This window comes from Salvelinus sp. IW2-2015, unplaced genomic scaffold (assembly GCF_002910315.2).
Source record: "Salvelinus sp. IW2-2015 unplaced genomic scaffold, ASM291031v2 Un_scaffold1606, whole genome shotgun sequence".
Lineage (NCBI taxonomy): Eukaryota > Metazoa > Chordata > Actinopteri > Salmoniformes > Salmonidae > Salvelinus > Salvelinus sp. IW2-2015.
Window position 1 is genome coordinate 46887 of NW_019943026.1, and position 22609 is coordinate 69495.

The 22609-nt window shown below is 41.0% G+C and overlaps 1 protein-coding gene across 1 annotated transcript in view; it reads right to left on the reverse strand.

The window, feature by feature from the left end:
- LOC111964618 (cyclin-dependent kinase 14) overlaps positions 1-22609 on the reverse strand; it is a gene marked incomplete at its 3' end in the record, with an annotated part of 148665 nt that overhangs the window by 28701 nt on the left and 97355 nt on the right. Inside the window, exons 8-9 of the mRNA XM_070439379.1 lie at positions 2852-2976; positions 892-974 (exon numbers count right to left, since the gene is read on the reverse strand). Coding sequence (XP_070295480.1) covers positions 892-974; positions 2852-2976 — 208 coding nt within the window. The remainder of the gene's footprint in view (positions 1-891; positions 975-2851; positions 2977-22609) is intronic.

Consider the following 22609-nt stretch of genomic DNA (forward strand, 5'->3'; position numbering starts at 1 on the left):
AGGGGATTCAGTTCATTTGAAACTCGGCAAGAGGGACCTTGCCAATTAATGGCATATTCATCTGATCACTCTCATAAACATTTCTGGTATATGCATAATTGCCATCATACAAACTGGGCAGCAGACTTTTAAAATTCATATTTGTGTATTCGCTCAACTTTTGCCATGACATACGACAGACAGACACACACACACACACAACCACACACACACACAACACACACACACACACACACCACTCCACTCCCTGTAGGGACTGTGTGTCTTGGTGTAACTAACAGCCACCACAGAAATCCTGGTGCTCCATGCGGATTCCTTTGACTCCAACCAATTCCATGCATTCTTCCATGTCACATTGCTGCACTCTTCCACAGTCATATCCTCACCAGCTGTCTTCAACTATATCATAAAACACACTCGCGCACACACACAATCCCAGACGCTCGAAAGAACTCGAATATCGAATCCCTAGGAAAGATACAAAACATGTGCCCTCCAGCCACACACACACACACACAACCACACACACACACACACACACAACACCACACACACACACACAACACACACACACACACACACCACACACACACACCCACACACACACACACACACCACACACAACACACACACTACAGACGAGGTAGGGAATTACAGGTCTCAAAGCTAACATTTTTCTGGATACAGTATAGACAAGTAACATCATCAGCTGCAAATGTACTTGTATCTATTGGTTTGATTGTTAAACCAATGCTGTATAGTATTTTGATATATTTTGCAAAGAGATTTTAATGTGCAGCCATTGTTTCAGTGTACCTAGGACATTTGTTTGTTCTGCTTCCACTACAAGCTCAGCACAGAACATGTTGATAGTCTTATAATACCTCCCACAGTAGCCTGCGTCTGTTTGAAGGTGAGGCCTCCATACAGCCAGGACAAATAAAGTTGATCGTGGAGGAAATTTCTTTGAGGTCCTACACACAGCAGGGCAGAGAACAAAGACAACAGAGAGAGATAGAGAGCTCGACTTTCCCTTCTGCTGCCATACAATGGATACAATTTATCAGAGATGGAGTTGGCCGCGGGCCCATTGGACTGGAGCAGTGATTAGAGAGTAAAGACACGCTCTGAGGAGAGAGGAAGGAGGACTCTCATAGTACAACACTGAATATCCACATCTGATGACTGGGAATTGATCCACCCACACGAGACAACCCCTTAAGAGATTGTAGACGCACACACACACACTCCAAACATCGATACGTACGGGAGCACACACATCAGATGAACACACACCACACATTTGCAATTCAGTCTCACACAAAGAAACGATGTCTTAGTTACGACTCTCTTCTGATGATAGTCAAGCATGAAAACACAAATGTATTGCATAACTTGAAAACATGCTATAAACCAATACACAACTAACCGTAACAACACACTTGTGACAGTTCAAGCCGTGCAGGTGTGTGTGTCTGTGGCCCTTGTGAGAGTTAAGTGTCGTAGTGAACCCCAGTGAGGGTGTGTGTAGTGAAGTACATGTGTGTGTGTGTGTGTGTGTTGTGTGTGTGTGTGGTGTGTGTGTGGGTGTGTTGTGTGGTTGTGTGTGTGTGGTGGTGTGTGTGTTGTGTGTGTGTGTGTTGTGGTGTGTGTGGATGGGATGTGTGTGTGTGTGTGTATGGTGTGGTGTCAGATTGAGCAGGCACAAAATATACCATACTGCCTCCAAACTCATCAGCCTTTATCAACACAGCTTTCATAGATCCCATTGTTTGCTCTCTCATTTGCTACAGTGCTTAGGACAGAATGAGATGATACGTCATTGGCACCATCAGTAAAAAACACAGCAGGACACAAACCACACTACAGTAGTCAGCCTTTTTCCTCTCCCTCTCTTCTGCTTCTCATCCAACCCCTCACTTGTTTTCCTTCTTCTTTTGCTACTCCATTATCAGAAACCAGAAGCTAATATTCTATCAGTCCGGTTCAACCTACAGCACACAGAATCCCATTCCACGGAGGCTGACAGTAAGTCAGCCTTCTTCTCTCCCTCTCTAGCCCCAAGCGCTCCTCCCCTACTCACATCTTATCCCCTATTTTGGCTAGGCTGACCTGTCTATGTGTGTGTGAATCCACAGCAATTTCCATGATTTCCATCTTTCTCATTTAGCATGTTGTCCATTATTTTCTAATTGCCTTCCAGTAATATGTCTACTCTAAATGAGGAGGGTTTTACATTATTGATGAAGGTGTCTCCCCTGCCTGGGTGGCTAGAGGGATGGAGGAGGGGATGGAGGGATAGAGAGATAGAGGGATGATTTCCTGTGAGGCAGTCTTTGTCTGGTATGTGGTGCCAGTCTGAGCCGGTAGTTTCCCTCTGGAAACCAGTCCAAAACGTGGGTAGTACTAGATCCATATTTACAGAGCTGGGCACCATGAAAGGAGACTAGCCATATGGTGCTACTGCTTCGGAGAGGTCTAACCACAACAAACACACACACACACACACACACACACACACACACAACACACAACACACACACACACACACACGACAAAAAAAAACACGAGAGAGAGCGAGAGCGAAAGAGAAAATGGAGAAAGAGAGAGACGAGAAAAGAAAAGGACAAAAAGGAAGAGAGAAGAGAAGAGTGAGTAGAGAGAGAGAAGAGAGCGAGGAGAGAGAGAGAGAGAGAGCGAGAGAGCGAGAGATAGAGAGAGAGCGAGAGAGAGAGAGAGAAGAGCAGGGAGAGAGAGAGAGACAGAGAGAGAGAGAGAGAGAGCAGAGAGAGAGAGAGAGAGTGAAGAAGAGAGATAAAAGAGTCTAGTCAGACAAAGCCAAGCCACCTACCGAAGTCGGCCAGTTTGAGTTCTCCAGTGTCAGAGATGAGCAGGTTCTGAGGCTTGAGGTCACGGTGCAGGATATACCTCTGGTGGATGTAGGACAGACCTCTCAGCAAACTAGGTACAGGAAAACTAATAGACAGAGAGGAGATCCACCGATAATCATTCATCATTAGCATAATATCTATGAATGATCAATCATTCAATTCATAATCATAAGTTCATTAGATAAATGAGAAATTAAATTAGAGTAGACTAATCATTAGTCATTCAAACAATGTCAGTAATCATGTGTCTCCAATGTGATTTCCAAGTCACCCACTATGTTGTCTCAATAGTAATATTTTTCGTAATGTTTTATATTTACATCCTGCTATTTGTCCATTAGTATCTCCATCTCTCTTCTCCTCCATCTCTCTGGCTGATTCATGCATTTTTGACTTCATACTAACAGAGAAAGGCTTTCCGCCCATAGACGAGTCATAACAGCATCCATCAGTAGGAGTTTTAAATGTCTTCATTCAGCTCAACACAACACCAGTATATTAACTTTCCACAACTCATTTAACACACACCATTAACTCTATAACGACTGACACGGCCACACTTACTCGCACACACTCCTCCACCCCTAACTCATACTAGACCAATCAACCCAGAACTCCCATCCCATCTTTTTCCTTCAGCTTGGACTATTGACCAGTAACAAATAGATGCCCTCACAAAGACCATCTGATCTCACACATCAATACAAAATAGTGACTGGTTCATTTGAAGCTTGAGAGGAGATCAATAAATAAACAATATAATAAATAATTTAAAAAACGTCTGTTCTATTTATGAATATGTCATAATATGTCTAAATTACTTCACAACAAAAGTGGTTTTCAAGTTACATTCAAATGTTAACAATGGTAAATAGGTGAGAAAATAAGCATCAACACAAAATAAACTGTGAATAAATGTCCTCATATTTACTATTTTTTCTCTGACACAGCACCTGAAAACAACATCAATGTCTATGGCTCTTTCAATCCTGTGGTTTTGTTCACTTTGCATCAATCAACCAATAATGAATTCTGAATCTGTGGCAATTGCTGATCCTCCATTTCAACATTCTAGATCTTTCATTGCAATTTCTCTCTCCCAGCAGCACTTAGCAGGGTCTCGGCCAATTAGGCAGAGCGAAAAACCATGAGTCCAATCAGGGATCAGCCCTGTCTGGCATCTGGAGTCACCGGGTCAACAGTTTAGCATTCCTCAACTCGGCAGGCGGGCGATACGCGAAACAACACACAACGCTGGAAATATAGCATGAGAAATGTGTGTTTACTCATGTATATCAAAAACACACTCGTCAAAAGGCCCTGCCTCATTAAGTGGGCTAGGCAATCAAAAGGTTACTCATTATTCATCCCCTCTCTCTGCAAAACGAACATCAAAACGCTGCTTAAAAATAACTCTTATTGTCGACGACAGGAAAACTGAGAATCTGTCAAATTAGCATATTATATGGTAGAAAGTAAATACAAGGCAAGATACTGGAAAAATATTGAGGATTAGAATGTGCAAATGAATTATGTTGATTTTAGCTGAGGGCTGGGCTGAGTTGAGTGCTTTTGCATGCTTTTCAAAATTCCATAACGTATTTTACATGCGTAAGTTTCCCATAAAGCCTGCTCTATGACTCTATTCCGTCTAGGACTGTAGTCACACTCACTAGCCCAACAAGGTCCACTATACTAGCAGGACATTTGGCCACGTGACAGACATGACATCTGCTAGATGACTGGTCGCCCATTCTGGCTTAAAATGCTAAAGGCATCACTTAGAGTTATTGAAGAGAGAGGTTACGAAATGAGAGAGGAGAGAGAGAGAGAGAGAGAGAAGAACAAGAGAAGATAAGAAGAAGGAATAGAGAGTGAGAGAGAGTGAGAGGAGATCATAGAGAGAGAGAGAGAAGAGAGAGAGAAGAGAGAGACGAGAGAGAGAGAGAGAAGAAGAGAGAGATGATCCTTAATGAAATGATCAAATATACAACAACAAATTCCAATTGTCTATACTAAAACTAACATCGTCCTTAGCCTCTGGCATCTTCCCAATATTTGGAACCAAGGAACTGATCACCCCAATCCACAAAAGTGGAGACAATTTGAACCCCAATACTACCGTGAATTATGCGTCAAACAGTAACCTTGTAAAAAATAACTCCTTATCATTAACAGCAGACTCGTACATTTCCTCAATGGAACACCAAATACTGAGCAAATGTCAAATGGCTTTTTACCCCATAATACCGTACAAACAGACCATGTATTCACCCTACAACACCCTAATTGACAGACCAAACAAACCAAAACAAAGGCAAATTCTTCTCATTGCTTGTTTGATTTCAAAAAAATGCCTTCGCACTCAATTTGGCATGAGGGTCTGCCCCTACGTACAAATTGATGGAAATGGGTTGGGGGTAAAAACATTACGGACATTATAAAATCCATTGTACACAAACAACAAAGGTGCCGGTTCTAAAATTGGCAAAAAACACACCACATTTCTTCACACAGGGTCCGTGGGGTGAGACAGGGAGCAGCCTTAGCCCCCACCCTCTTCAACATGATATGATCAAACGATTTGGCGCGTGGCACTTAGAACACGTCTGCAGCAACCGGTCTCACCCTACTAGAATCCGAAGTCAAATGTCTACTGTTGCGGGGATGATGATTCTGTGCTTTCTGTCACCAACCAAAGGAGGCCTACAGCAGCACCTAGATCTTCTGCACACAGATTCTGTCAGACCTGCGGCCCTGCAGTAAATCTCAGTAAGACCAATAATGGTTTTTCCAAACAAGTTCCAGTCCACCAGGACCACCAAATTCCATCTACGACACCGTTGCCCTAGAGCACCACAAAACACTATTACATACCTCGGGCCTAAACATCAGCAGTCCACAGGTAACTCCACAAGAGCTGTGACGATCTGAGAGACAGGCAAGGAAGGGCATTCTATTGGCCATCAGAAGGAGACAAAATTTCAACATACCAATTAGTATCTGGCTAAAAATACTAATCAGTCATGAGCCCATTGCCCTTATGGTTGTGAGGTCTGGGTCGCTCCACCAACCAGATTTCACAAAATGGCGCAAACACCAAAATTGAGACTCTGCATGGCAGAATTCTGCAAAAAATATACCTCCGTGTACAACGCAGACCACCAAATAATGCATGCAGAGCAGAATTAGCGATAACCCGACAATTATCAAAATCCAGAAAAGAGCCGTTAATCTCTACAACCACCTAAAAGGAAGCGATTTCCCAAACCTTCCATAACAAGCCATCACCTACAGAGACGCATGTAACCTGGAGAAGTCCCCTAAGCAGGCTGGTCCTAGAGGCTCTGTTTCACAAACACAAAACACACCCACCCAAAGCCCCAGGACAACAGCACAATTGACCCAACAAATCATTGAGAAAACAAAAAGAGATTAACTTGACACCATTGAAAGAATTACAAAAAAACAGAGCAAACTAGAATGCATTTGGATCCCTAAACAGAGATACACAGTGGCAGAATACGCTGACCACTGTGGACTGACCCAAACTTAAGGAAAAGCTTTGAACTATGTACAGTACTCAGTGAGCAAGCCTTGCTATTGAAGAAAAGGCCGCCGTAGCAGACCATGGCTCTCAAGAGAAGAGCAGGCTATGTGCAACACTGGCCACAAAATTGATGAAAGCCGAGCTGCACTCCTAACCTCCTGCCCAATGTATGACCATCATTAGAGACACATTATTTCCCTCCAGATCACACAATCCACCCAAAGAATTCGAAAAACAAATCCAATTTGATAAAACTCCCATATCTTACTGGGTGAAATTCCACAGTGTGCCATCACAGCAGCAAGATTGTGACCTGTTGCCACAAGAAAAAGGAACCAGTGAAAAACAAACACCATTGTAAATACAACCCATTTTATGCTTACTTTATTTTTCTTGTGGCTTTAACCATTTGTACATTGTTACAACACTTGTAATATTAATATGACACTCGTAATGTCTGTTATTGTTTTAAACTTCGTATGTGTGAACTGTTACTGTTAATTCGTTTTGTGTTGTTCTCACTTTTGTGTATTGTCTACCTCATTTGCTTGCAATGTTAAAACACATGTTTCCCATGCCAATAAAGCCCCGGTTGAATTGAATTGAATGAATGAGAGAAGAGAGGAGAGAGAGAGAGAAGAGAGAGAGAGAGAGCAGAGAGAAGAGAAGAGAAGAGAGAGAGAGAAAGAGAGAGAGAGAAAAGAGAGAAGAGAGAGAGAAGAGAGAAGAGAGAGAGAGAGAGAGAGAGGAGAGAAGAGAGATAAGAAGTTAACCAGATGAAGAAAGAGAGTGTAAAAAGGCGAAAATACATTAGAGGAGAGACGAGAATGAGACAGTGCAAGGAAGAGAAATACAGAGACAGATAAAGAGAGGTGGTGAGACAGAGACAGAGAGAACCAGACAGAGAGAGGGAGTGGTCTAGAAGGGCAGAGGAATGAAAAGAAAGTCAGGTAGAGAGAAAGAGAGAACAGGGTCAGCGGTGAGAGTGGGATGAAACAGAGGAGGGAGGGGAGGTAAGGGGTTAGAGAGTTTAAGCTGCCTTGCTGGAAAGTCAATAGCAGCCAGCCGCCCGCTCCCCAGAATATCAATAGTGTCACCCCACCTCCACTCCCCTCTAGGGACTTCCACCGCACAACGGACGGATGATACATAATTATGAAATTGTGAGAGGAATTAGGAGAGGGATTTTACACACTAATCATGAACAGATAGAAAGCGACAACCCTCTTTTTATGAGGGTATAGTGGGCCGGGGTGTCAGGAACATAATGAATCATTAGTTGTGCTGTGTACTAATTGCAGTGTGAGTATGTGAATGTGTGTGTGTGTGTGTGTGCGTGTGCGTGCGTGTCCGTGCGCGTAAGTGTTATCCTGTACGTGGGTTGAAAATGACAGATTTGGTCATTGATAAGTGCTTAAATTGGAATGCAGTGTCTGTACAGTAACATGCTATAKATGACGTCAGAGCTCAGGCTCTCCGCTTTACAGCGCTGCATGGGCTTTGACTGTATGGGCTTTGACTTGAGCACTGCGCGTGACAAGAAGATGCCCCCATCCCTCGTGCTAATTGGGCTACTTTTACATAATTGTTGTTGTCTGAGTGAGGGAAATGCTGTAAATCAAGAGGAGTGGATGTGTTCTGAAAGATGAGACATTGATGATTAAAATAAATATAGCTTTGACGTCATACAAGCAAACCACACACCCGTGAGTCCAAATGTGCTCTTCACATTTCCATATTTGAAAACTCATGTCATGTACAGTATCAACATACAGTATAGTACCAGTCAAAAGTTTAGGCACAAGGGTTTTTCTTAATTTTTACTATGTTCTACATCGTAGAATAATAGTAAAGACAATAAAACTATGSAATAACACATGTAGAATCATATAGTAACCAACAAATTGTTCAACAAATTAAAATATATTTTAGATTTTAGATTCTTAAAAGTAGCCACCTTTTGCCTTGATGACAGCTTTGCACATTTTTGGCATTCTCTCAACCAGCTTCACCTGGAATGTTTGAAGGAGTTCCCATATATGCTGAGCACCTGTTGGCTGCTTTTCCTTCACTCTGCGGTCCAACTCATCCCAAACCATCTCAATTGGGTTGAGGTCGGATGATTGTGGAGGCCAGGTCATCTGATGCAGCACCCCATCACTCTCATTCAAGGTCAAATAGCCCTTACACAGCCTGGAGGTGTGTTGGGTCATTGTCCAGTTGAAAAACAAATGATGGTCTCACTAAGCGCAAACTAGATGGGATGTTGTATCGCTGCAGAATGCTGTGGTAGCCATGCTGGTTAAGAGTGCCTTGAATTTTAAATAAATCACAGACAGTGTCACCAGCAAAGCACCTCCACACCATCACACCTCCTCCTCCATGCTTCACAGTGGGAACCACACATGCGGAGATAATCTGTTCACCTACTCTGCATCTCACAAAGACACGGCGGTTGGAACCAAAAATCTCCAATTTGGACTCATCAGACCAAAGGACAGATTTCCACCGGTCTAATGTCCATTGCTNAGTGGTGGAAAAAGTACCCAATTGTCATACTTGAGTAAAAGTAAAGATACTGTACCTTAACAGAAAATTACTCAAATTAAAGTGTAATCCAGTAATCCAGTAAAATACTACTTGAGTAAAAGCATTTGGTTTTAAATATACTTAAGTATCAAAGTAAATGTAATTAATAAAATATACTTAAGTATCAAAAGTAAAAGTACAAGTATAAATAATTTTTTACAAGTATAAATATTTAGCCAACCAGGCGGCACAATTTTCTTGTTTTTTAAATTTACGCATAGCCAGGGGCACACCAACACACACATAATTTACAAACAAAGCATTTGTGTTTAGTGAGTCCGCCAGATCAGAGGCAGTAGAGATGACCAGGGATGTTCTTTTGATAAATGTGTAAATTGGACCATTTTCCTGTCCTGCTAAGCATTCGAAATGTAACGAGTAATTTTGGGTGTCAGGGAGAATGTATGAAGTAAAAAGTACATTGTTTTCTTTAGGGATGTAGTGGAGTAAAAGTAAAAGTTGTCAAAAATATAATTAGTAAAGGAAAGTACAGATACCCCCAAAAACGAGTTAAGTAGTACTTGAAAGTATTTTTTACTTAAGTAGTTTACACCACTGGTGTGGGCTACACACCTCGACTTGTAACTGTTATCGTAGCCTTTTCGTATATCTGTTGAATGTTGTTTGTTTTATACACCTCTTCTTTAACTTTTACACCATTGTTCAAATGGAAAAGTTAACGCTGTTTGATTGAATGAAAAGCTATTGGAAATAAAGTTTAGAGTATAAGTGTGGCCAGTAAAACAGTGGATTTCATCATCTGAGTCCAGATATTCTCTGTAATCTGCCAGACTCCAGGCTGGCTCTATTGTCTGATATTCCCATTCATTTACTACAGGATGAGACCATGCATCATACTAACAGCATATAATGGGTTATACACATTTCTTATTCATATGGAATATGGAATATGTGCACACAAAAACACAGAACAAAGGGGAAACATTTGTGAATATATTTTCATGTTGCCAATTGCCAATTATTTAATTTKATTTTGTCTCTTTTGTAAGCATGTGTTATCATTGGTTAATTTCAATGCATACTGACTGATTTGGGGCAAAGACCAAATCCCCAAAAGATGTGTCATTCCAATAGATGTATTTTGTGTTCACATTACTTATTCAAACCCTATCAATAGTGAATGAGAGTCCAATCACGCACAGTCATGCTGAACTCAACATCATAGACAAAGCCAACCTCTCAAAACACAAACCTCTAAATCTTCATTGCACCTGAGGGGATAATTAATGAAGTACATTAATTGAATGGAAACCTTGGGAGTCATTGATAGAACCTCTGAAAGCAGCACTTTACTATATACAGGGGGAGTCAGTTTAGCRCAGCAGTGAGTGAAGGAGAGGTAGGATAGTATGTTAAATGAGCTGAGAAGACACTGACGCTCCCCATCTGCCAGCTACTGTTCCCCTACCGCCCTGTTCCCCGTAGTAATTTATCCCAGAAAGCATCTGGGTAGTACTGTCTGTCTTAATGTGGCATGTCATTACTGCATTATCTGCACACATGATTAGGGCACAGAGAGAGTGAGAGGAGAGGAGGAGAGGAGGTGAAGGGAAAGAGTAGGCAGTAGGGAACTCAGGAGTAGTGCTTTGCTGAATTTGTTGAACCTTTTTGGATATGCGCCTTTGTGATSTTACCATTACATTATACTAACCTCATTTATCAATATTCCACCTGACATTTATACTACACTTGATATTGAGGACCGATATTGAGGATATTAATGCAATGAGGGTAGCTCCTCTTGTACTACATGCTGTTTAAAAAGGATTGTGAAGGTCAGGCTTGGTGGTATACCGTATTTACCAAACATAATTAGCTATACAGCCTGATAATACCAGTGAAGGTGTAGAACCAAATCAGCATGTTGTTTGTGCAACAGTATCTTCTAAATCGGATATTCCTAAATTGGGGTACGCACAATGCCGTCAGGGATACACCAAATAGAAATGTGATTCACATTCTAGACATTTTCAAACAGTACATTTGTATTTTCCAATGGGGCTATACATTTGGGTGAGGTTTATTTCTCGCCTGAGTAGGCTCATTTTAATGCCAAAAATAAAATTAACCCGTCTAGTGTTCTGCGAAATAACAACACAATGTRAAATACAGGTAGCCTAGTCAAATAATTAACATCCAATCACATTAACCGTTACTCTCTCGCAGGAAACCTTCACTCTTGCGCAGTTAGAAACGAAACATGACAATTTGAAAAATAAGCCACTGGAGTTTTTTGAGCGAGAATAAAGATGACTTTCGAATAGTAAGACATGCATAAAAGCAACAGATACCATTAATTAGAAGTGGCTAGAAGCGTCTAATATGGTGAGCTACCGAGTGGCTAGGACAGGCAAGCCCCATACTATTGTGGAGGACTTAATTCTTCCTGCTGCCGCGAATATATGGCCGGGACAATGACTTCATCAAACAACACTGTTTCACAACGCATCAGTGACATGGCAGGAGATGTTTTGAAACAATTACTGATTCGCATACAAGCCAGTGAATTCTATGCGTTACAGCTGGATGAGTCAACAGACGTGGCGGGCCTTGCACAGCTTCTGGTATATGTCTGTTATGTTTATGGGGGGTCAATTAAGGAAGACATCCTCTTCTGCAAACCACTGGAAACCAGGACAACAGGAGAGGATATATTTAAAGTACTGGACAGCATTGTGACATCAAATGGACTTTGGTGGTCAAGATGTTGGTATCTGTACTGACTGTGCAAAAGCCATGACAGGGAGACATAGTGGAGTGGTAACGCGTGTGCAAGAAGTTGCTCCCGACGCCACTTGGGTACACTGCAGCATCCACCGAGAGGCTCTTGCTGCCAAGGGAATGCCTGACAGCTTGAAAGACGTTTTGGACACTACAGTGAAAATGGTTAACTTTGTTAAAGCAAGGCCCCTGAACTCTTGTGTATTTTCTGCATTATGTAATGATATGAGCAGTGCTTTTACAACATACAGAAGTGCGCTGGTTATCAAGGGGCAAAGTATTGACACGTTTTTTTGAATTGAGACGAGCTTAAAGTTTTCTTTACTGACCATAATTTTCACTTGTTTGACCGCTTGCATGATGACGAGTTTCTCATACGACTGGCCTATCTGGGTGATGTTTTTTCTCACCTGAATGATCTGAATCTAGGATTACAGGTTACTCTCCGCAACTATATTCAATGTGCGGGACAAATTTGAGGCTATGATTAAGAAGTTGGAGCTAATGACACAGGTCTTTCCATCATTGTATGATTTTTTGTGTGCAAATTAACTCAAGTTTACGGACAATGTCAAATGTGATATAGCGAAGCACCTCAGTGAGCCGGGTGTGCAATTACGCAGGTACTTTCCTAAAACGGACGACACAAACAACTGGATTCGTTATCCCTTTCATGCTCTGCCTCCAGTCCACTTACCTGATATCTGAACAAGAGAGCCTCATCAAAATTGCAACAAGCGGTTCTGTGAAAATTTTATTTAATCAGAAGCCACTGCCAGATTTCTGGATTGGGCTGCGCTCAGAGTATCCTGCCTTGGCAAATTGCGCTGTTAAGACACTGATGCCCTTTGCAACCACATACATATGTGAGAGTGGATTCTCAGCCCTCACTACCATGAKAACTAAATATAGGCACAGACTGTGTGTGGAAAACGATTTAAGACTGAGTCTCTCTCCAATACAACCCAACATTGCAGAGTTATGTACATCCTTTGAAGAACACACTTCTCATTAGCCTGTGGTGAGTTATTCACAATGCTTGATGAACAAATAAGGTTTTATATGTAAGATGGCTAAATAAAGAGCACAATAATTGATTATTATAAAATTATTATTTGTGCCCTTCCCACGAGCCGGGTTGTGACAAAAACTTACATTCATTCTTATGTTTAATAAATGTATTGTATAGTGTGTGTGGCAGGCTTGCAGTGATGGCAAAAAACAACATTTGAAAGTGCGATGAGGGTTACGCAGCTGGAGGTAGAATATTTGAAGGGGTACGGGACTATGAAAAGTTTGGGAACCACTGTTCTAAATCAAAGAGGAATAGTAGAAGCATGAATATGTTAACTACATGAAGTAGCTTAGAGAAAACATTAAATGTAGCCAAAGATTATAGGGTTCCCTAGGAAACACTTATCAACACTTTGGTTCCTACCATATCACAATAACTTCTCCCTGGCATTTTTATTCGTTGTCATGTCAAACAACACTATTCAAAGTTCCCAGTAATATATTCTAACTTTTGAATTAGAATAATCATTCTATTTCCATGATTCCATCAGTTCACCCACGTGTTTTGCTCTAAATCGCAACTCAAATCGCAAATTGCAACATTTGGTTAAAAATAAGGCAGAGGTTGTTTTCCGATATCATGCAACCCTACGTTGTGCAGGAAATGCAGAAATGTATGAAAATGCTGAAAATGATTATCAGTTGAAGTTGAATTGAACAGTGTTAAACAATCAGAATGGAGAAAGACTCATTAAATTCACTTAGAATGAATGTGTTGCTACTCTAGGGCCACACTACTCATACAGCAAGTTTAGAGATTTTATTATTCAAAAACATCAAATACCATGAAATGGTACTTTTTTGTATTCCGTGATATGATATTTTGGCCATATTGCCCAGCCCTACTGTCAAGGGTATCAGTTTCACATCAATCTATTTGGATCTCATTAAGAGAACCCCATTCAGCTGACTGGATATAATCACATCAATCTATTTGGCTCTCATTAAGAGAACCNTGTGTGCGTGTGTGTGTGTGCCAGTGGTGGAAAAAGTACCTAATTGTCATACTTGAGTAAAAGTAAAGATACCTTAATAGAAAATGACTCAAATAAAAGTGAAAGTCACCTAGTAAAATATTACTTGAGTAAAAGTATATGGTTTTAAATATACCTAAGTATCAAAAGCAAAAGTACAAGTATAAATAATTTKATATTCCTTATATTTAGCAAACCAGACGGCACAATTTTCAGTTTTTTTTAAATTTACGGATAGCCAGGGGCATACTCCAACACCCAGACATAGGCAGTAGGGATGACCAGTGATGTTCTCTTGATAAATGTGCAAATTTGACAATTTTCCTGTCCTGCTAAGCATTCACAATGTAACTAGTACTTTTGGGTGTCAGGGAAAATGTATGGAGTAAAAAGTACATTATTTTATTTAGGGATGTAGTGGAGTAAAAGTAAAAGTTGTCAAAAAAATATATAAATAGTAAAGTAAAGTACAGATACACCAAAAAAACGACTTAAGTAGTACTTGAAAGTACTTTTACTTAAGTACTTTACACCACTGGTGTGGGCTACACACCGTACACAGCACCTCAACTTGTAACTGTTATCATAGCCTTTTCATTTTTCTGTTGAATGTTATGTCTGTTTTATATACCTCTTCTTTAACTTTTACACCAGTGTTCAAATGGAAAAGTTAACGCTGTTTGATTGAATGAAAAGATATTAGCAATAAAGTTTAGAGTATAAGTGTGGCCAGTAAAACAGTGGATTTCATCATCTGAGTCCAGATATTCTCTGTAATCTGKCAGACTTCAGGCTGGCTCTATTGTCTGATATTCCCATTCATTTACTACAGGATGAGATCATGCATCATACTAACAGCATATAATGGGTTATACACATTTGTTATTCATATGGAATATGGAATATGTGCACACAAAAACACAGAACAAAGGGGAAACATTTGTGAATATATTATCATGTTGCCAATTGCTAATTCTTTTATTTTATTTTGTCTCTTTTGTAAGCCTGTTTTATCATTGGTTAATTCCAATGCATACTGACTGTTTTGGGGCAAAGACAAATCCCCAAAATATGTGTTATTCCAACGGATGTATGTTGTGTTCACATTACTTATTCAAACCCTATCAATAGTGAATGAGAGTCACACACAGTCATGCTGAACTCAACATCATAGACAAAGCCAACCCCTCGAAACACAAACCTCTAAATCTTCATTGCACCTGAGGGGATAATTAATGAAGTATTTTAATTGAATGGAAACCTTGGGAGTCATTGAGAGAACCTCTGAAAGCAGCACTTTACTATATACAGGGGGAGTGAGTTTAGCCCCGCAGTGAGTGAAGGAGAGGTAGGATAGTATGTTAAATGAGCTGAGAAGACACTGACGCTCCCATCTGCCAGCTACTGTTCCCCTACCGCCCTGTTCCCCGTAGTAGTTTATCCCAGAAAGCATCTGGGTAGTACTGTCTGTCTTAATGTGGCATGTCATTACTGCATTATCTGCACACATGATTAGGGCATAGAGAGGGGGGAGGAGAGGAGAAGAGGAGATGAGTAGAGGGGAAAGAGGAGGAGGGGAGGGAGTAGGGAACTCAGGAGTAGTGCTTTGTTGAGTTTGTTGAACATTTTTAGACATGCGCCTTTGTGACGTTACCATTACATTATACTAACCTCATTTATCAATATTCCACCTGAKATTGATACTACACAATGTCAAATACAGGTAGCCTAGTCAAATAATTAACATCCAATCACATTAAATGTTACTCTCTTGCGCGAAACCTTCACTCTTGCGCAGACAGAAACTAAACATGACAATTTGAAAATTAAGCAACAGGAGTTTTTTGTGCAAGAATTAAGACGACTTTCGAGTAGTAAGACATGTATAAATGCAACAGATTCCATTATTAGGAAAGGGCTAGAAGAGAGTCTTATATGGTGAGCTAGGACAGGCAAGCCCCATACTATTGTGGAGGACTTAATTCTTCCTGCTGCCACAGATATTTTATTTTATTTAACTAGGCAAGTCAGGTAAGAACAAATTCTTATTTACAATGACCACCTAGGAACAGTGGGTTAACTGCCTTGTTCAGGGGCTGAACAACAGATGATTACCTTGTCAGCTCCGGGATTCGATCTACCAACCTTTCGGTTACTGGCCCAATACTCTAACCACTAGGCTACCTGCCGGATAAATGGCTGGGACAATACTGGAGGCAAACCTATACAGACAATGCCTTCATCAAACAACACTGTTTCACGACGCATCAGTAACATGGCAAGAGATGTTTTGAAACAATTACTGTTTCGCATACAAGCCAGTGAATTATATGCGCTACAGCTGGATGAGTCAACAGACGTGGCGGGCCTGGCAGAGCTTCTGGTATGTGTCCGTTACGTTTATGGCGGGTCAATTAAGGAAGACATCCTCTTCTGCAAACCACTGGAAACCAGGACAACAGGAGAGGATATTTTTAAAGTACTGGTCACCTTTGTGAGATCAAATGGACTATAGTGYTCAAGATGTGTTGGTATCTATACTGATGGCGCAAAAGCCATGACAGGGAGACATAGTAGAGTGGTAATGCACGTGCAAGCAGTTGCTCCCGACGCCCCTTGGGTACACTGCAGCATCCACGGAGAGGATCTTGCTGCCAAGGGAATGCCTGACAGCTTGAAAGACGTTTTGGATACTAGCTTATGGACAATGTCAAATATGATATAGCGAAGCACTTGAGTGAGCTGGGTGCGCGATTAKGCAGGTACTTTCCCGAAATGGATGACACAAACAACTGGATTCATTATCCCTTTCATGCCCTGCCTCCAGTCCACTTACCAAAATCTGAACAAGAGCCTCATCGAAATTGCGGTTCTGTGAAAATGTTATTTAATCAGAAGCCACTGCCAGATTTCTGGATAGGGCTGTGCTCAGAGTTACTTGCCTTGGCAAACTGCGCTGTTAAGACACTGATGCACTTTGCAACCACGTACCTATMMYAGAGTGTATTATCGGCCCTCACTAGCATGAAAACTAAATACAGTCACAGACTGTGTGTGGYAAATGATTTAAGACTGAGACTCWCTCCAATACAACCCAACATTGCAGAGTTATGTGCATCCTTTCAAGCACACCCTTTTCATTAACCTGTGGTGAGTTACTCACAATGTTTGATGAACAAATAAGGTTTTAAATGTAAGATGGCTAAATAAAGAGCAAAAGTATTGTTTATTATTATATTATTATTTGTGCCCTGGTCCTATAAGAGCTCTTTGTCACTACCCACGAGCCYTGTTGTGACAAAAACTCACACTCATTCTTATGTTAAATAAATGTATTGTATAGTGTGTGTGTGTGGCAGGCTTACAATGATGGCAAAAAACAACATTTGAGAGTGCGCTGACCCTGGTGCTAGAGGGGGTACGCAGCTGGAGGAACGTTTGAAGGGGTACGGGATTATAAAAAGTTTGGGAACCACTGTTCTAAATCAAAGAGGAATACTAGAAGTGTGAATATGTTAGCTACATAATGTAGCTTAGAGAAAACATGACATGTAGCCAAAGATTATAGGGTTCCCTAGGAAACACTTATCAACACTCTGGTTCCTACCCGGTCACAATAACTTCTCTTTGGCATTTTCATTCATTGTCAAGTCCAACAACACTGTATTCAAAGTGCCCAGTATTATACTTTAACTATAGAATTAGAATAATCGTTCTATTTCCATGATTCCAACAGTTCACCCATGTGTTTTGCTCTAAATCGCAACTCAAATTGCAAATTGCAACATTTGGTTAAAAATAAGGCCTAGGTTGTTTTCCCATATCGTGCAACCGTACGTGGCAGTGTGGAAATTATCTCAAATCATTTTTGGTTGAAGTTGAATTGAACAGTATAAAACAATCAGAATGGAGAAAGACCCATTGAAATCACTTATAATTTATGTGTTGTCTCTAGGGTCACACTACTCATAAAGCAAGTTAATAGATTTTATTATTAAAAAACATGAAATACCATCAAATACCGTCATACCGTTGATATGATATTTTGGCCATATTGCCCAGCCCTACTGTCAGGGGTGTCAGTTTCACATCAATCTATTTGGCTCTCATTAAGAGAACCCCATTCAGCTGACTGGATATAATCACATCAAGAGCTTCACTGACTGGGAGGTTGTTGCAGCTTTGGGTGATGTCATACAGAACAGACAGTTCTATTAAATAATAGGTAGAATACTAAAGGAGAACACTATAATCAATTAAGTGTATGGGTAAAGGTACATGTTCTGTACTATGCTCTCAGAAGGAGTTCTGTAACAAGACACAKTCCAGACAACACAAACACGCACCCTTCTCTCTGCTGGCCAGGCTGACTGATAATTGCATTAGCTAGTGAAGGTCTAAGTGTTTTCTGCTAGGTTAATGCTAATGTTATCCAGCCGTATCAGACAGCAGACACTCTAATAGCTTTAATGTCTCTGATAATTCAACAGGGGGACAAACACACACNACTGGATATAATCACATCAATCTATTTGGCTCTCATTAAGAGAACCCCATTCAGCTGACTGGATATAATCACATCAATCTATTTGGCTCTCATTATGAGAACCCCATTCATCTGACTGGATATAATCACATCAATCTATTTGGCTCTCATTAAGAGAACCCCATTCATCTGACTGGATATAATCACATCAAGAGCGTCACTGACTGGGAGGTTGTTGCAGCTTTGGGTGATGTCATACAGAACAGACAGTTCTATCAAATAATAGGTAGAATACTAAAGGAGAACACTATAATCAATTAAGTGTATGGGTAAAGGTACATGTTCTGTACTATGCTCTCAGAAGGAGTTCTGTAACAAGACACAKTCCAGACAACACAAACACGCACCCTTCTCTCTGCTGGCCAGGCTGACTGATAATTGCATTAGCTAGTGAAGGTCTAAGTGTTTTCTGCTAGGTTAATGCTAATGTTATCCAGCCGTATCAGACAGCAGACACTCTAATAGCTTTAATGTCTCTGATAATTCAACAGGGGGACAAACACACACGCACTTCATAGAAGATATGTATCTTCAGTCAGAAGCTGTTTCTTCTGAAATAACCTCAACCAGGGAACAAAAACAATTTGAAACCCCATCTGTCATCTGATTGACACACACACACACACACACACACACACACACACAGACAGTCTTGTACAGCTAACCTTGTGGGGACTCACAATTCAGTACCAAAATCCTATTTTCCCTAACCCCTAACCCTAACCTTAACCCATACTCTTACCCTAACCTTAAACGTAACCCTAGCTCCTAACCCTATCCCTTAATGTAATTCTAACCCTAACACTAATTCTAACCTTAAACCCCCTAAAAATAGCATTTGACCTTGTGGGGACTAACAAAAGAAGAATAGTTAAATATGTCCACGTCTCTCCCCCCCCCCACACACACACACAGGAGGACAAGCCACTTTCTCTGTTAATCAGAAACACTGTAATGAAGGGAATGAATCTACAGCAAATTGTCTGTCTACTCTGCTCCTCACTGGTTACAAATATAGCTATTATACCCTCCATTTTACAGTTAACATACTGGAGTGTCTCCGGCTCCTGACACACAAGAGCACTGAAGAGTGGCACATTGGCAAACAGTTCAATATGCCATGCTGCCTCCATCTTGATTTTGAGTGCTGATTTTAACGATTGGTCTGGGTCTGTGTCTCTGGTTGTGCCTCAAATGGCACGCTTAGGGACCCTGGTCAAGAGTAGTGCACTACATAGTCCTGTAACGGCGTTCCTCCTCCTCTTCATCCGAAGAGGAGGAGCAGGGATTGAACCAAACTGCAGCGTTGTATTTAGACATAATGAATTTATTTAAGTGTAGACGAAAAACACGAACTTCACTTGAATACTTACAAAATAACAAAACGAATGTAGACAAACCTGAACCTACGAACTTACATATAACACGAAGAACGCACGAACAGGAAAAATGACTACATAAAACAATGAACGAACGAAACAGTCCCGTATGGTGCAAACAAACACAGACACGGAAGACAATCACCCACCAACAAACAATGTGACACCACCTACCTTAATATGATTCTCAATCAGAGGAGATGAAAACCACCTGCCTCTAATTGAGAACCATATTAGGTACCCATTAACCAACATAGAAACAGAAAACATAGACTGCCCACCCAAACTCACGTCCTGACCAACTAACACATACAAAAACTAACAGAAAACAGGTCAGGAACGTGACAAGTGCATAGGGGGCCATTTGGGACGTAGCCTCTGCCTCCACATAGTCAGTTTGTTTTCCTTTCAGCTGCCAGGTCATTGGAGCTCCTCCTATACTCTGCCTGTCCTCCCACTAGGGAAAGACTGGTTCTGGTTCTGGTTCCTCTCTCTCTTCCTCTCCATCTGTCCTCCCACCATGGAGAGCATTATGGCTAACGCAAGCTGCTGGCCCTTTGGGTAACAGACATATGTCTGTCTCTGTCTCTGTCTTTGTCTATTTCGTTATGTCTGTCTCTAACTCTACCTTCTAGTCCAGTTTGGACAGAGGAAACATTTATCACAATTTCAGTGTCAGAGGACATTGATCTACAAACAAATGCCTCCCTTAAGACTTCAAAGATCAAATTATTTCACAAAGGCTACATGGTGACACAGTGAGGACACATGTCCTGGCCTGTCGTACACCTGGGACTATACTGCATCCCAAATTACAACCTTTGACTAGGGACCACTTTTGACTAGGGACCATAGGGCTCTGATCAAAAGTAGTGCACTATATGGGGAATAGGGTGCCATTTGGGACACAACATATGTGTACAGATTAAGAGGTGGAAGCAGGTTTTTTCCCCTGACACCCCTSTCTGGGAATAATCCTCTATTATTAATACATGCATTTCAATGAGGCAGGCGGTCGGTCATCAACAGGATAAATACATTACTTATGGAAATCCTTAGTGACAATATTAGGTATGAAGTGTTACATAACCCACGATGTCCACACAACACCCCCCTTTCTCATAGGACTCCTCCACACAACACCCCCCTTTCTCATAGGACTCCTCGGCTAAATAAAGAGCAAAAGTATTGTTTTATTATTATATTTTATTTGTGCCCTGGTCCTATAAGAGCTCTTTGTCACTACCCACGAGCCATGTTGTGACAAAAACTCACACTCATTCTTATGTTAAATAAATGTATTGTATAGTGTGTGTGTGTGGCAGGCTTACAATGATGGCAAAAAACAACATTTGGAGAGTGCGCTGACCTGGTGAGGGGGTACGCAGCTGGAGGAACGTTTGAAGGGGTACGGGATTATAAAAGTTTGGGAACCACTGTTCTAATCAAAGAGGAATACTAGAAGTGTGAATATGTTAGCTACATAATGTAGCTTAGAGAAAACATGACATGTAGCCAAGATTATAGGGTTCCCTAGGAAACACTTATCAACACTCTGGTTCCTCCGGTCACAATAACTTCTCTTTGGCATTTTCATTCATTGTCAAGTCCAACAACACTGTATTCAAAGTGCCCAGTATTATACTTAACTATAGAATTAGAATAATGTTCTATTTCCATGATTCCAACAGTTCACCCATGTGTTTTGCTCTAAATCGCAACTAAATTGCAAATTGCAACATTTGGTAAAAAATAAGGCCTAGGTTGTTTTCCCATATCGTGCAACCGTCGGCAGTGTGGAAATTTTATCTCAAATCATTTTGGTTGAAGTTGAATTGAACAGTATAAACAATCAGAATGGAGAAAACCCATTGAAATCACTTATAATTTATGTGTTGTCTCTAGGGTCACACTACTCATAACGCAAGTTAATAGATTTTATTATTAAAAAACATGAAATACCATCAAATACCGTCATACCGTTGATATGATATTTTGGCCATATTGCCCAGCCCTACTGTCAGGGGTGTCCAGTTTCACATCAATCTATTTGGCTCTCATTAAGAGAACCCATTCAGCTGACTGGATATAATCACATCAAAGGCTCACCTGACTGGGAGGTTGTTGCAGCTTTGGGTGATGTCATACAGAACAGACAGTTCTATTAAATAATAGGTAGAATACTAAGGAGAACACTATAATCAATTAAGTGTATGGGTAAAGGTACATGTTCTGTACTATGCTCTCAGAGGAGTTCTGTAACAAGACACCACTCCAGACAACCCAAACACGCACCCTTCTCTCTGCTGGCCAGCTGATGATAATTGCATTAGCTAGTGAAGGTCTAAGTGTTTTCTGCTAGGTTAATGCTAATGTTATCCAGCGTATCAGACAGCAGACACTCTAATAGCTTTAATGTCTCTGATAATTCAACAGGGGGACAAACACACACACACCACACACACACACACACACACACACACCACACACACACACACACACACACACACACACACACACACACACACACACACACACACACACACGACACACACACACACAGCACACACACACATTAGAAGCAATGTTCTTCAGTCAGAGGCTGTTTCTTCTGAATAACCTCAACAAAGAAAAAACAATTTGAAACCCGTCTGTCATCTGATTCCACACACACACACACACACACACACACACACACACACACACACACACACACACACCACACACACACCACACACACACAGACACACACACACCACACACCACACACACACACACACACACACCACACACATGTCGGTACCGAGTGCCAAAGTCTAGGACAAAAAGGCTTTCTCAACAGTTTTTACCCCAGCCATGAGACT